Source organism: Nicotiana tabacum, chromosome 3 (genome assembly GCF_000715075.1).
Source record: "Nicotiana tabacum cultivar K326 chromosome 3, ASM71507v2, whole genome shotgun sequence".
NCBI lineage: Eukaryota > Viridiplantae > Streptophyta > Magnoliopsida > Solanales > Solanaceae > Nicotiana > Nicotiana tabacum.
In genome coordinates, this window is record NC_134082.1 from 105830667 (window position 1) to 105848179 (window position 17513).

Below are 17513 nucleotides of genomic sequence, written 5' to 3' on the forward strand. Positions count from 1 at the left end.
TAAAAGCAAGGTTTTTTAAGCTTTAACAAATGTCTGAACTCCTTTATATACCGAGGTGCGAGTGCGGAAAACGTCTGAACCCCTATATGTATAGCGCAATTATATACAATGCTATACATATCCGTCAAATCAAATTAGCATAGCGTTGTTTATTCATCCGTTATACTTGTATAACGCGATTTTATACCGCGCTATACTTTAACGGCCAAAATACTGTTAAAATATAACGCAGTGTAAAACCTCGTTATGTATAGATATGTAATTTTTTTTACACTTAAAAATATATTTTGAGTCCAAATGAATCACATTTAGGTTCGGACCCATAATTTGCATAACAATGAGCAGTTTCTGCTACTTTATCTGTCAGTTGTCACGTGGGACATCGACTGAAAAGCCCTTAGACCAAACAGAATCTATCAAATAATTAGGATGGAGATCAGAGAGTATGTATTAGTAGCTACGAATCTAATTAAATTCTAAATAAAATAACTTTTAAAATCTTCAAGTGTGCATGAAATCAATGTCTCTGTCGGCATGCATTTTCCAACTAATTAGTTAATTAGCAAATATTAGGGACACCATCCATCATTTACCTCACTAAAAACCATCTTGCATATCTTTTACGAAACAATCTTTAATAGGAATTCGTATGCACTTTTGGATATTCAAACCATTCAATCTCAAACCATGCAGTCGTTACCTTTCTCCCTCTTTTTCGGATCAATGTATAGTTATCCACTGTGAAGAAGAGATTAGCAGATAATTCAATGCAACAGTTATAAAGCTGTCGGTTGCCATATGCTTCCAATAAAATATGAATGTCGGTTGTATATCGGGGGGTGGGGTGGGGGGGGGAGGGATTTGATTAGCCATTGACTAGACATTTCTCCATTCATATTTCCATAAATCCCCCACTCAACTCCTACCTATCCCAAACAATAGAATTCCAAGTCTGTCTTTAATAAATAAATTTTCCAAGTATGAACGTATGTCCAACTAGCAAATTAATCCAATAGCCTCCGCCGTCAAAAGAAATGTGCTATTTCTTTCCACCTTTTAGTAGGAGATAATCTTCTTATCCGACTTGGCCAAAGGTTATAAAACTTATCCTCTTTTAGTGTTGTTGGGATTGGTCAATTACATTTCGCAAAGCACTGATTTCGGAAGAAACAGTAAAAAGAGTACAAGAATCCACTGAATCCATAAAGAGTGCAACGCCTGCAATTTGCATTGAAATTGACCAAAAAATATTACTACTAGTAGTAAAAAGAGTAACAGGATAACATTTGCAACTAGTGGTTGCTAGTTATTGTGAGAAACCAAACAGGAGGAGTAAAAAATATACTGTGACTTTTGGACTTACCTATTAGCCGCAATTTTTTTTCCTTCTAAAATATGGGAATGATCATTTAATTCACAAGCTACCGATTTTGTTCCCGATTTGATTGAGACCTCTTTTGTTCTGTTACATTTTGTTGATTGGGATGTTCAAAATGGGGCATGCTTACTGCTGAAATAAATAACTAGTGGTAGAGTGGTCATTTGGGAGATTTCATATTGTATTGGTCAAAATCTGATCGTCACGATCGAACTGACCAACGCCTCGCCTAAATGATCGGGTAGTGAAAGATAACATAGCCAACTCTACATTCCTTTCCCGGCATCCGTCGAGTTGAAAAGAGCATTGCCTAAGAGGACGACCATGACACCTTGGGGGCGAGAAAGCATCGGACCAAGTAAAGGGCAAGGGTGCCTTAACTATATATAGTAAGGGAAAACATTAGATTGGAGGGAGTCCTCCTCCCTTTCTCTCTCCCAAGCTTTCTTCTTGTAATCTTGATATGAAAGAAGCAATCCACATAAGAACATGTAAAGTTGTCCCCCCATCGATTGATGTGAGTCACAATGTTGAATTTCAATAAGATTGTTTGCATCTTTTTCGTCTTATATACAGTTTATACTATTAGTTCTTTGATCTGGAATTTATTATGTCTGACTAAGATTTATTCCTTCGTCATCTTTGATTGATTTGTTCAAAAAAGTTTTGATATCTTTTGAGTCAAACACATATACGAAGAAAATCTTTTTTCTTTTTGGGTTTAAAAGAGAGAACAAACGTTTAATTCACCTCAACATCACGTTTCTGAATTTTTTTACATAAGGTAACATGTGAAATTGATGTACATTCTACCAACGCATTATTAGTTGGGAAAATACCAACATACTATTCAAAATCTCAAAGGTCTAGTTTCACTATCACTATATAATTTATTTATTAGAAAATCAAGGCATGATTATATTGAATGCACGGTTCTAAAAGTAATATACCGTGTTAAACACCGATATTAGCTTGAAATATCTTTTGCACGATCACGTGCTCTTTTTTATTTTAATGGTATAACAAAAAATTCAATACGCACATGTCTACCTCACTACTTGTGTGAACATTAATTTCCCACAGTAAAGCCATCAAATACGAAACTTGAAAAGAAAAAGAAAAAAATATATTCCCACACTCACACTCTATATATAGAAGTCAGCTACGTGAAACAGAGCTCATTGTGAGTTGCTCTTTTTGCCTGCTCTCTTCTTCCTTTCTCTAACAGAACTCCAAAACTGTCAAATTTCAGCTAAAAGAACATCCATTAAACACGCCATGGATTGGATTCGAGGTGAATCAGTAGGTCATGGAAGCTTCGGCAAAGTCAATTTAGCAATACCCAGATGCCAAAGCTCTCTGTTTTGTCCATCAATGGTGGTTAAGTCTTCTTCCGCTTCCTGTTCAGCTACTCTGTTGAACGAGAAGCTAATCTTGGATGAGCTTAAAGGTTGTTCACAAATAATCAATTGCCTTGGGGATAGCTATACCTACGAAAATGGCGAAAAGTTATACAATGTCTTGTTGGAGTATGCTTCAGGGGGTGATTTATCAGATAAGCTCAAGAAGTCCAGTGATCATATATTGCCGGAATTTGAAGTAAAAAAATACACCAAGGCCTTACTGAAAGGGCTATACTACATCCACAAGAGTGGTTATGTTCACTGTGATATTAAGCTTCAGAACATTCTTTTAGGTGAAGATGGTCAAGTCAAAATTGCTGATTTTGGATTGGCAAAGAGAACGAAATCCAGAAAAGATGATAAATTGCGATGTGAGTTGAGGGGTACTCCATTATACATGTCGCCGGAAATGGTAACTGGTGGCGAACAGGACACTCCCGCCGATATCTGGGCACTTGGATGTGTTCTGGTGGAAATGGCAACCGGTAATCCAGCGTGGAGATGCACTGATACGACCAGATTATTGATGACAATTGGAGTTAGTGATCAATTGCCCGAAATTCCTGAGAAATTGTGTGAAGAAGGAAAAGATTTTCTAGAGAAGTGCTTTGTGAAGGACCCGAAAAAGAGATGGACGGCTGAGATGCTTCTAAACCATCCCTTTGTAGCTGGTCAAACTTATGATGATGACACTGTTATATTGAAGGACCAAACATGCGAGAGTGGGACTCCTTCAACTTCTCCTAAGTGTCCATTTGATTTTCCAGATTGGGTCTCTGATGACTCTGGTAAATCCTCAGCAACATGTTCAATTACATCTCTGCCCTCGCCGGCAATTCAAGAATTGCGGAATTTAAACGGCGGTTCATGGTCCGCAGCGCCGGCTGAGAGGTTGAGAGTATTAGTAGGTGAACACAGACCTGAATCTGAATGGTCTACAGCTGATGGCTGGGTCAGTGTTAGGTGATGTCAATCATTTATTTAAGGTGATAGATGAACCTGAGATAGATTCAGATTTCTGAAGATTTTATGCTAGCTGCTTCGATTCTTTTATTTCTTTCACTTCAGTGATTAGGCTACCTAGGCCAGTTATTTCGATTCTTTTTGTACAGAGAAGACAGATTCATCGTACATACAAATGATGAAATTCCTTTAAATTTTATATGATTACAATTGTTTGGGACTCACCAAGTGTACAGATAATTAAAGTATTTTGTTTCTTTCTTATTCCTCCGCCCAGAACAATGTCATTACCTTTTTAATCCAAATATTAATATGTAACTTTTTTTCAGTTCGTTGTACTTTGAACTAATTATTCGTTTTGGAAGAGGGGAGTAGTATTACTGAAGTAACTAAACGGAGAAAGCCGAAGGAAGAAGGTTTGCGCTTTGTAATTTGTAGGTTAAAATTAGCTAAGCTAGAAGAATAAAATAGAGGATGGCACAGTAAAAAAAAAGGAAAAAAGAAGAAGATAGAACTAAGATTTGGTTGGCGTTAATAGTGAATATTTCTGGGGGAGATAGTGCAGGTTCAAGCTCCTTTAACTAAGGGATAAAACAATCCCCTAATCCTAGTACTGCGTCGCAAATGCTGTCTACGACAGAGAGGGTTTGGCTAATACAATTGGTTTATTTGTTGCACGTGTTTGTTATTGTTGAGATAGTTTTTTGACTATGTACGAGGTCTCCACAGTCGGCTATATATTCTGGGAAGTTAGCGACTGTGCTCAATTTTGAAGTTTCCATAGATTTGTTATTACTACTTGCTAGAGAAAGGGAACCAGGGGTTTCCATGAAACTTCCTATCAGTTTACTTTGTGGTTTAGATTTTTAATATGTGCCATCCCTACCCCTCCAACAAGTGTTCATGTGATATGTGAGGGAGGTATGCATCTTAGTCAATATTGAATCAAATACAAAGAATCAGGATATATGCATGAATCCTAACTCTTCCAATAATATTTACCTCTTCTCACTTTTAATCAGACTATTGAATTGACCGACTCTTTCAGTTATCTATGATAATGCTATGATTAAGATAAGGTACAGTTCATATGAGTCACCTTAAAATATCGATTTCCTAATATTTTATATTTTAAAACAAAATTTCACTTAAAATATTCATGAAATGTTTTTAAACAATTATTGTTGAAAAATTAATTCATTTTATAAATTGTATAAAAAATGAATAAATAATAACTTTCAAATAAGGCAAGTACAGTCGAGCCCTTTTTGTTTAATTAGTGTATTTGTTTTAAGAAATTAATTAAATAAGTATAAATATTGAATTTATAACTCATTTATTAATACTTGAAGGCTTGGTTCTCAAATTCAGAACTCGTTGAGTTGAAATATTGGCTCTCACTCTACGTAGCACTTCGAGCGATCTAAAGGTTTGCCTACTTCTGGGGTTTGGTGGCCATTGGGTTTCTTCGCACATGTTTTATTTGGTATGGATTTTGACTGTGCGCGCGGTCCCATCGTTGGCTACTTGGAAAGTTCACGGCCGTGTGCAATTTTGGAGCTTCTATGGCTCTGTTGCTAGGAGAAAAGGAACCAAAATTCAAGAGTTTCGACGCATCTTCCATTCAGTTTACTTGTGACATTTGGTCTTTAATTTAATCTTTCCCCTCTACCCAACCCCAGGTGTGCCTATACAATTTTAACACGTGATATACGGGGGGAAGCATGGAATTTTGTCAATATTGAATCAAACACATGGATATATGCATGAATCTGTTAAGTATATATTGACTAGTATTTACCAACAAATTACCAGCCTTTACAAGACTTGGAATTGTTGTCCAGAACTGGATTTTTTGGGTACTCAATAGAATACTTCGATTATGAAAAGCTACACATGTTCAATTAGTTGCACTGTAGCCCTCAATAAGCATGTAAATAATTGATGACTGATGAAGTCTAAACATTACTTTCAATTTGAAGTACTATTTTGCCTGGTTATAGCAGCCGATGTCATCACATGTTTTTATTATGACAATTTATTAATCTGATATTTATCTGTCTAATATACGGTTATTGTATGATTGAAATTAGACAAGATTTTTGACTACTATGGCTAGCTACTTTGCTAGTGTTTTAATTATTCTCCTTAATGCTCGGTTGAAAGACTGGTTTGTATGTATCTTGACGTTGCATTTGGAATTAAATTTTAAATCTTCAACTTCTACACGCAAATCTTAATTTCTGAAAGAAAAGACTGAAATTGTGAAAATTTCTCCTTTTATTTTATTCACGGTACTCTTCTCCTAATGTACAAGTATATGATGTAAAAATAAATGAATGTAAAATAAATATTCCTATACACTTGTACTATTTTCTGATTGTATAACTAACTAACAAATTTTATTTTTTACAATGTGTGTGCATGTGCTATTCACGTGTGGAAGCTTCTTGTGCTCTTTCATCATCTGAATGAGAGTTGGTAAATGAATGGCTAAAATTAGCTTCCTCTTCTTAAACCAACGAGTCAGATCTGATCTTAAGTAATTCCCATCAATGCTCATGATCTTGACACGTAACGTTCCAGAGATTAAATTGAGTATCTCACAAGGATTCCTTCAAACATAAGGTCGAACTCATTGGAAACTCGGAAACCCTACATTCCTTCTTCTTTCTCGTGTGCTTATATTCTTCTTCATCCTTTGAATTAACATAGGGTTCTGATCTTCAAAATCCCCCAAGGTGGAGGGGAGAGAATGGACCCCCAACTTGCATAAAATACGGCAATGAGATCTCCCAAATAAGGGTTTGGCAAACAAATCAGCAAGCTTACAGTCCGATAGAATAAAAGAAAGAGAGATCAACCTAGAGAGAAATTATTGACGAACAAAATGGCAATCCAATTCTACATGTTTGGTGTGTTCATGGAAGACTAGATTGTGAGCTATGTGAATCGCCGCCTGACTATCGGAATGAATGGGCACCGACAAGGTTGGCTAAACAGTGAGATCTCTCAAAAGGCGAATGAGGCAAGTGATTTCTGCCGTTACTCGACGCATTGAGCAGTATTCAACTTCGGCAGAAGCTAAAGAAATGGAAGCATGTTTCTTTGATTTCCAAGAAATAGGCGCACCATCAAGAATAATGAAGAACCTACTCATTGATCATCTAGAATCTCGGCAGGCCGCCCAATCAGCATCACAAAAGCCAACAAATCGAGAGAAGGGTATGAAGATAAAAGAATCCCTTGTGATGGGTCTATGCGTAGATATCTCAACACACGCTGAGCAATAGAAAAATGAGAAAGACAAGGTCTTTGCATATATTGGCTCAGAGACAAAACAGTAAAAGAGAGGTCAGGTCTGGTGTTGTCAAATAGTTGAGTTTACCAACTTGATGTCGATAAAGGCTTGGGTCTTCCATTGGTGGCCCCAAATCTGTTTGTAGCTTATTAAGGATCAAGAGGTGAAGATATCCGTCCTCCTGAGTAATCAAACTCCTGTAGCACTTCTAAGGTAAATTTCCTTTGGTTGATAATGAACCCTTATTTTTCTCTGAGGATTTCCATGTTCAGGAAGTAATGAATATCTCCTAAGTGTTTCACTTTTAAATTCTGAATGATGAAAGATAGTAATTTATTCAATCTATGTTGCATCATCCCGTGTGAGTAGAATATCATTTACATACATTACTAGGATAGAGACAAGAACTCCATTCTGCTTGTAAAATAGGCAATAATCATTAAGGGAACTAGAATATCTTTTAAAAATCAAAGCTCCTACAAGTCGGGCATACCACTGTCTGGATGCCTGCTTTAACCCATAGAGAGATTTCTTTGTTAGGCAGACTTGATTTGGTTTAGGTGGAAAAGCATATGCAGGAAATCTCATCTAGACCTTCTCCTGCAATTCCCAATGTAGAAATTCATTATTCACATGTTGTGACACCATCCAACCTTTCTTAACAGGCATAGTCAAAAGATACCTTATAGTAGTCATCTTCACTACTGGTGAAAAGGTTATAATGTAGTCAATGCCTTCTCTTTTTACATCCACCCTGACTACTAACCTACTTTTTAATATTTTCACAGTTCCATCCGACTGATGCAAGGTAAAGCTTTATTCCCTTGAGGCAAATCTACCACATTCCAAGTGTGGTTCAATATTAATGCTTCAATCCCTGCTTCCATAGATATTTTCCAACCTGGTTGTATGCAAGTTTGGGCATAATTGTTAGGTTCAAATATACTAGATAGGGACTGAACAAGCTTTTGATTGGTAGCAGAAAGAGATCCAAAAGAAAATACATTAGGTGTAGCAAATTGAGTGAAGAAAGAATAATAACATTGCACACATAGTCCTTCAAATAGGTAGGTTTTTGAGAAACCATGTCAGACTTCTTGATAGGTGGTGGAGGTGTAGGAATTACATTTTTGGAAAGTGTGTGAATGGGTAAGTAGGAAGGACTGTAAGAGTCTCTTGGGAATAGGGTAATCTCAGCTCCATGATGGGGAGAAAAGTGCTGATTTCTGTGTGAATACATGACTAGATCCAGAGGACCTAGTAGGTGTGGAAGAAGTGTCTGGAAGAGATGAGCATGGTGAGAAAACAAGCTATAGACTATGTGGAGGAAGTTCAATTAACAGGGAGGGGGTACCAGTTGTTGCCTGGTGCAGAAGTATGGTAAGTGGGAGTAGAACAAGAAGGAAAATAGATTGATGTATGTGGTGTAGTGAAATGAAATAATTTTTCATGGAATTTGATGTCCCTAAAAACAAATACCCTTTTTGTATATATATCCATCACTTTGTATCCCTTTTGACCTTGTGCATACCTTAAGAATACACAAGACTTAGCTCTTGGTTCAAATTTACCTCTGTTTTGAAATAGAGTGGAAACATAGCACAAACAACCAAAACTTATTAAAACCTCATATGTAGGTTCTTTCCCAAACAAAACCTCATATGGTGTCTTGCCTTTCAAAACCTTGGAAGGAAACCTGTTTATTAAAAATGTGGCAGTTAAAACAAATTCCCCCCGATATTAAAGAGGAACTTTGGACTAAAATAGTAATCCTTTGGCAATTTCTAAAAGATGTCTATATTTTTTCGTAATTATTTGATTTTGTTGAGGTATAGCTACACAAGAAGTCTTCTGAAGAATTCCCTATTCTTGAAAGAATCTAGATTCTTGTGTTCCCTCCCAATTTCCAAGTGTTGTGTGATTTCACCTTACTTCCTTATTAAACTACCTTTCAACCATACTAAGAAAAGACTTTAAAACTGGAAATATATTGCTTTTGGTGCTCAGTAAAAAGATCCAAGTTGCTCTAGTAAATCATAAACTAAGGTCAAAAAATGGTTGTAACCATTGTATGTAGCAGTCCTAAAAAGACCTCAAGTATCTATATGAATAAGACCAAATATAGATATTGTTATCATTTGGATAATAGGAAAAGGAAGCTTAGTTTGCATTGTTTTAGTACATATTTTACACACATCTTTGAAATCTGAAGGAAAATTAATGAAATTGAACTTATTCATTACTGAAAAAGGATATATGCCCCAGCCTGAATTGCCACTGAGTTATATTTGAAATACCATTAGCAAACACTGGTAATGAAAATGAAACTTTACTAGGTACTACACTGGAATCACTTCCTTTTGGAATGCAATTATATTTTGACTAAATAGAATTCTAGACTCTGGACTTCTAGGCTGGATTAAATACAATTCATCTCTTACTTCACCAAAAACTTGTCTCATCCTCATTAAAGGAACCTGCAATAAACATTCACTAAAAGTAAGATTGATGATGCAATTGAATTGATTACAAACTTATGAACAGACAACAAGTTATACTTGAAAGATGGAACATAAAGAACTCTTTCTAGAATCATATATGGCTAAATGCACCCTGTCCTATGTGTGTGACAAAAAGCTGAAAAGACTTAGGCAAAATTATATGTAAAGGCATTAGTAAAAGAGAAAAAGTTAAAAAGTAATTGGAATCAAAACACATATGTTCTGAGGCACCTGAATTAATTTTCCAAGTTTTAGTATTAAACATAGCCAGACATGTTCCTGAATATTTAAGAATAGTACCACTAATAACATTGGCACTAATCTCTAAAGTTGCATTTCTTGTATTTCCAACTTGAACTTGTCTGATTATATTCACCGGTTCATAAACTCATTCTTTGCTGAAAAATTGTATCTGGTTGTTTGCATTTCCTTCATTGCAGTCATCAGACTTTCCATCACCTTGCTGATCTACTACATCATTTGATTTTATTGCTCCTTGAAAGTTTCCACCCTTGGTGGACTGTAATTCATTAGGAAAACCAATAAGTCTATAGCAATCAGCTCTTACATGCCCTATCTTTGAGCAATAGCTATAGGTAACGTTAGGATTAAACTTAGACTTCTTTGACTTGGACTTATATTATATGTTTCCTGGTTTTTGTTGAGAATTCTACCTTTTTTGCACTTGGTTGTTTTTCTGTGAAAATTTATTTTGTGTTCCTACCATGAAAGAAGCTATATTAGTAAAGTACCGTTGGATCATGTAGATCTCTCTTTGGCTCTCATCTTGTAGTAGCAATGAGTAAGTTTGATTCATCCCACGAATGGAACTGAGCATGAGAATGTTTGTCCTTACTTGTGCATAAGCATCATTCAACCCCATTAGGAATTGAATGACCCTTTAATCTTCCATTAATTTTGCCATCTTTTTCTTGCCGTCACAGTTACATTCACAAGTTCACCCAAGGTGTGAGTTAAGAGAATCCAATTTATCCCATAGCCTCTTGAGAGTAGTAAAATAACCTGATATGCTGCTATTTCCCTAAGTTGTTTTTGAAATCTCTTTTTGCAGGAGATAGAGTTTTGCTCCACTTGACTGCCCAAATTTGTGTTCTAGACTGCTCCAAAGGTCCTTAATTGTCCTGGAATAGATGACATTGTCACCTATCTCTTTGGTCAAAGAGTAGAGCAACCAAGAGGTGACCATGTCATTTCACCTACTCATGAATAACCCTTGTCATCCATCATTGGCCCTGAACAAGTTCCATTGATGAAACCAAGCTTGTAGATGGTTGAAATAACAATGAGGACAGATCTCTTCTATCCTGGGAAGCCCCTTCTATCAAATGGTGAGCTCACCAAAGCCATCTCTGATATATCAGAAGAGTACAAATGATAAGGATGATTGGAGTCATAGGTGATTCCACTGCTTGTGGATCCAGAAACAGAAATGGTAGCTGCAGTTTCTGTACCAGTCATGATTCAATCCACAAATACTAGAGTAAAAATTGATAGAAATCTGAGAACATTTGTGAATGGATCGAACTAAATCTGCTCTGATACCATGAAAGAAAAGATTGAAATTGTTGACATTTCTCTTTGTATTTTATTCACATTACTCTTCTCCTTTTATATAAGTATATGCTGTAAAAATAAATGAATGTAAAATAAATATTCCTATATACTTATACTATTTCTTATTGGCTGATTGTATAACTAGCAAACAAATTTTATTCTTTACATTGTATGTGTATATGATATTTACATGTGGAATTTTCATGTACTCTTTCCTTATCTGAATGAGAGTTGTTAAATGAATGGCTAAGATTAGCTTCCTCTTCTTAAACCAACAAGTCAGATATGATCGTAAGTAATTCCCATCAATGCTCATGATCTTGACATGTAGCATTCCAGAGATTAAATTGAGTATCTCATCGGGATTCCTTCAGACATAAGGGCGAACATTTCATCAAAAACTCCAAAACACTACATTCCTTCTTCTCTCTCATATGCTTAACTTTTTCTTCATCCTTTGAATTAACATAGAGATTCTAATCTTCAACAATTTTACAAACCTAAATAGTCCAAAAGAATTATAACTACTCAAATATAAATATAGTTCCATAAATTCTTTTCATCCATTCATATTCCCAAGGAGTGAAATCCACAAATTCCATCACGTATAAAAAGTGTGTCCATATACAATAAAAAAGCAGATGAAATTTTTTTAATTGTATTTCTCCTCGTGTTTTTCCCTTTAAGACATTATTTTTGTTTACATGCTGGAAATTGAAGAACGAAAATATGTACTAGAAAATATTTCATTTAATAGATGACATAAAAAGAACTATGAAACACATTATTTTTAATTTTGTTGTGTCGAGTCTCTATCTTTACTCTCAGATTTAAGCATAATGTGAAATATTCCATCTTTTAGTTGTGGAGTTTTTTTCTTTGGTACCAAAGATAAATATTATATTAAGTAAACAAATAAACGTACAGAGATGTTAGTGCCCAGGTATCACAATATTACAGATTAAGTCATTACTAGTAATAATTTTTTTTATAACGATTTTATTGCCACTTGAAGACAAATTACATTTGTTGAAGGAGGGCTAGGCCTGGCCTTCATTATAACAATTTTAACCTGGGAACCAGGTTAATGACTTATGAGCAAATTACATGTTCCCAAAAATGCCAATAAAAATGAAAATAAAGCGGGTACTTCAAGGTGGCTCATAAATAAGTCCATTAGGCTTTATCTTCTTGACTCGAAAGGATGGTAACTGCCATCTATCAATGTTCAAGAAACCTCTAATTTGTCTTGGTAAGCTATTAAAGTGAGTGTATATGTGTACTTCATCAGTGGTGTGACTTAGAGAGGTCAATCTATCAGCAACTTTATTGGCTTCTCTAAAACAATGTCTAGTTTGGACACCATGATCTTCCATAATTTTCTTAATATTATTCACCGTCTCTTCCAATCTCCATGGTGTAGATACTGTATCGTTGATGCAATTTTGAAGGAGCATTGAGTCAGTCTCTCCAATGACTAGATTGTACCACATCCTTATGCACCATTCTAGTCCAAACAGAAATGAGGAAGCTTCAGCACTATTACTGGTACCTTGTCCCAATGAAATAGTGAAAGACATAATAAATCTGCCAAGTGCATATCTAACAACTCCTGGTCCTCCACATGTACCATGAATGCACGATCCATCAGTATTAAGTTTCACATATAGGGGTGGAGGCTTGCTCCAATTTACCAGAATAATTGATCTTTCTGAAAATCGGTGCTCTAATAGTTTGCACAAGTTGTCCCAATCATCTGGTACTTTAATTTTTCTAAAGCATGATTTAACAAGGCGGATAATGTTGAAAGTAATCAATGAGATGAAATTATTGAGTGCTAGATTTTCTGATTCATACTTGGAGCTGCATCTTGATCTCCACAGCTCTCATAGAATAATTGGAGGCATAATTTTAGTGACATAAGAGGTGATGGAGTTGCTAGTTCTGAAATTCCAACAATTGAACAACAAAGTTCTAAGGGATGTATTTTTGTATGGGATACCAATCCTTCCTGCAAAGAAGCCCCATACTTGTTGAGCATATCAGCCATTGGAAAAGAGGTGTTCAAATGTCTCCACTTCAGGAATCATACCCGCACCAATACAACAAAAACATTTAGAAACAATATGAATACCAAATTTTGAAACCTTATCATCAGTTGGGATTCTGCCATGGGATGATTTCCATGTAAGAAAGGTCATCTTATATGGAATATCATTATGCCATATTCTTTTATCAAATTGGGATATATTTATTTTTTGTTTAAAAAGGTTCCATGAAAAAACAATAGAAAATTTTTCATTCTCTGAGCAAGTCCAGATTGGTGTATCATGTGCTTGCTGGGAAACATTCAATGTGGTATTGAATACCATCTGATAAAATTGGGAGGGTGAGGTATGCGTTTGGACCAGTCCCATTGCCCATATCTATACACCTCATAAACTTGAATATTTTGGTGAACCATCACACCTTCCAATTTGCTGCATAAAGGGCCTTGTTTAGTCCAATTATCAAACCAAAAATTAACACCCCCTCTTCCTACCTTCCACCAGATATGTTCTTCCATTTTATGCCTCACCTCACACATGGCTTTCCAACAATGTGATTGACCAGGTCTCCATTGGACATTGGTAGGGTGCACATTTGTGCAATATTTGGCCTTTAAAAATTGAGACCACAGTGAATTGGTGGTTCTGAATTTCCACCATTGCTTAGCAATAAAGGCTTTGCAAGTGTCCTCCAGGCTTCTGAACATAGATCCTCCTTCTTCGTATGGATAACAAAGATTCTTCCAGGAAACCCAGTGGTGTTTATCACCAGTTTCATTACCTGACCAGAAAAATCTAGCTATATATTTTTTAATTTGCTCAAGAGTCCCCTTAGGAGGGTGAACAACTGCTAAAGTGTGAATATTAATAGCTCATAGTACATGACTTATGAGGACTGCTCTTCTACCAGCAGATAAAAACTTCAAATGCCACCATTTGACTTTATTGATAACCTTACTCACCATTGTAGAGAAAAAACAAAGCTTCTTTCTTCCTGAGTAGATCGTGCAACTAAGGTATTTTATAGGTAACCTTTCAAATCTCATCCCCAATATTAGACCTACCCTTGTGATAGATCTTTGAGTAACATTGGGGGCCATAGTGTACCTACTTTTGCTCCTGTTAATCAATTGACCAGAGACTCTTTCATATGTTGCAAGAATGTTAAGGATCAGATGTAGAGAGGCTTTGTTTCCACTACTAAAAATGATTGTGTTATCAGCAAATGCAAGGTGATTAATGATAGGACCATGTCTATTCATTGAGAAATTCTTGTAATTTCTGTTTTCTTATATAGCATTAAGCATTTTAGACAATAATTCAACACTAAGGACAAAGAGAGGGGGGAAAGGGGGCCTCCTTGCCTTAAGCCCCTTCCAGACTTGAAGTGCGTCTGCTACCATTCACAATAAGAGTGTACCAATTATTCGAAATATATCTATGGATGAGATCAATCCAACTTTCTGCAAAACCTAATTTCCTCAGCATAAAACACAAAAAAACCCAAGATACTCTATCATAAGCTTTAGTCATGTCCAATTTGATAACCACATTACCACCCCACATAGGTTTGCCAATGTCATGAACAATCTCTTGGGTAAGTAGGATATTCTCAATAATAGCCCTTCCCTTTACAAAACAACTTTGGTTTTGGCTAATGATTCTTGGCAGGACCTTTGCTAATCTAGCATTAATAACTTTTGCAATAATTTTGCCAGATACATTACACAAGCTTATAGGTCTAATGTCAAAGAAATCTTAAAGAGAATATACTTTAGGTAGCATAACAACACAAGTGTGTGTGAAGAACTTAGGCAATACAGCACCTTGGAAAAAGGTCACTACAGCTTTATGAATATCCTCAGCAATGATAGTCCATGCAGTTTGGTAGAACTTTCCACTCAGGCCATCTGGTCCGAGAGCATTATTAGGATCTATAGAAAATACACTATCTTTAATCTCTTGGAGATTAGGGATGGCATTCCGAAAGGCGTTCTCCTCATCAGTGATTACTCTATTTATCACATTCAGAATTGAGCTGTCTTCAATAGTGTTTTCAGCACTGAAAATATGTTCAAAGTATTTCAGTAGTTCCTTCAACCTAATTCCCATTCTCATCTTTGATCTTTAGTATAGAGAGCCTTTTTCTCCTATCTTTAATAACCCTATGGAAAAAGGCAGTGTTGGTATTACCTTCTTCAAGCCATTTTACTCTAGCCTTTTGCCTCAAAACATTGTCTTGAAGCTTTAGAAATCTAGTATACTCAGCTCTAGCTTTAGAGAGGTTCAATCTATTCTCATGATTGTTGTTGGCAATAGCATCATCTTCAAGGTTCCTAATAAGGATTTCTAGCTTCTTAGGTTCTTCATAGATGTCCCCAAAAGCCACCCTTGAATAAGAGCTAAGAGATTTACACACTCTCTTTATTTTTTGGTGTAGGGAATATAAGGGGCAGTGAAAAGAAATGTCAGACCATGCTTCCTGGACGACTTGAAAATAATCTTCATGTTCAACCCAAATGTTAAGAAACTTAAAGTATCTTATATGATCAACATTGTTTGGCTTACAAGTGATAAGGAGAGGTGCATGGTCTGAGCATGACCTAGATAAGTGAGTGATTACGATGCCATTGTATTGATCAAACCATTCTGCATTATAGATTAGTCTGTCTAGTCTTTTCCAAATGGTATTCGAAGGGTCCCTATTGTCACTCCAAGTAAAAGTTGAGCCAAGAAATCCTCCATCTTAAAGATCACAATCAGATAGACATGAGATGAAGTCAATACTCTTTTCAATTCTGAAAGGTCTCCCTCCAATTTTTTCTTTTGGTTCAGAGATGACATTGAAATCACCCACTACACCCCATGGTCCCCTAATTCTGTTAGCAGTAGCTCTCAGTTCATCCCATAGGACCCTTCTCAATTGTTCATCACATTTATCATAGACAACCGATAAATAAAAGTCCACTGGTATATTGTTTGTAGTATCCCTAATGGATCTATCACTACAACAACAAAAGAAGTTTGAGATTATGTGGTTGTTTCTCCTTCCATGCACTGTAGGTTGTAATCTGGCAAAGCCTATGCAATCAGTGGTAGTGAGCGTGTAGTTGGTAGATCTTGCTTATTATTTTCCCAAATTTTTCTAACAAAAAATAGTTCCTGATCAAAAACTTGCATTGTGTAGTTCCCTTCCAAAAAGCTTCCTGATTTTGCTAGTTGATTTGATAATCTATTTTTATCTCTGTATGCATGGCTAACTATTGGATTATGGAGCTTCCACAGCAGCTGCCTGCAATCGATCAATAGATTAGCATAAATTAAATTGTCACCATGTAGCAGTGTGATTACCTCCTTGGCATCAATTTCCACGTGGATTGGCAGTAGGTTACGTAGTATTGCCAATGTAAGCCCTTGTAACAATGCGTACATTTCTGTCGCAATAATAGATTGACGTGGTATGTTTCCTGAGAAACCTATAACCCAGTCTCCATTGTGATCTCTAATTATTCCTCTGATACCATTTGTATTTAATGCTGATGAGTGCACCTCATCCATATTAAGTTTATATATGTTAGGTTTTGGTGGTATCCATTTTAGAGGAACCCTGATACGTCGTCGTATTTTATGGATTGAAACTTCTAGATAACAAAATTCAGTGGCTTTTTGTGTAGTAAATTTGATGCTAACAGATTTATGCATTCCTTCATGTATATTTTTGTTTCTGGTGATCCAAATGTTCCATAAGCTTAAAGGCAAATAAGTATGTGGATTAATATTGTATGATAATTTATGGTCTTTGTAGTTAATTAAAGGAAGTAGCCATGCTTGTGGTGTAGTTAAGTTAAGTAAGCTATTTATACGTCTTCCCATTCCCAGTTAATTCTAGTAAGTTTTTGCATTAACACAAGTTAGAAATAGATGATTTAATGATTCGTCCGCTTCATGGAAGTATGGACATTCCGTGTTAGTTATAATATTAATTTGTTATAGAAATTGAAATGTTGGCGGTGTATTATGGTTAAGTAACCAAATAAAATATTTAATTTTTGGATGTATAGGTAGATTCCATATCCATTTGAATTTACACATTGTATTGTGGTCGTCACTGGATTGATTTTTCAAGGCTTTGTACATTGGTTTTACCTTAAATTTTCCATTTGTTGTTAAAGCCCAATAAATACTATCAGCTTTTTTATTGTAAGCGGAGATGTAAGGAGTCCTTATAAGATTTTTTATATCATTTGTAAGTTCAAAAGACATTTGGTCCCAAATCCAACCATTAGAATTATAGATAGAATCAATTTTTATTTTTTGATGTGTCAAAGGTAATGACCCGCTTAT

The 17513-nt window shown here is 35.7% G+C and overlaps 1 protein-coding gene across 1 annotated transcript; it reads left to right on the forward strand.

Moving 5' to 3' along the window:
* The first annotated feature begins 2552 nt into the window (after window positions 1–2552).
* On the forward strand, window positions 2553–3967 carry LOC107788142 (mitogen-activated protein kinase kinase kinase 20-like). The gene has a single exon (XM_016609801.2). The coding sequence runs from the start codon at window positions 2657–2659 to the stop codon at window positions 3746–3748; it is 1092 nt and encodes a 363-aa protein (XP_016465287.1). The 5' UTR covers window positions 2553–2656; the 3' UTR covers window positions 3749–3967.
* The last annotated feature ends 13546 nt before the right edge of the window (window positions 3968–17513 follow it).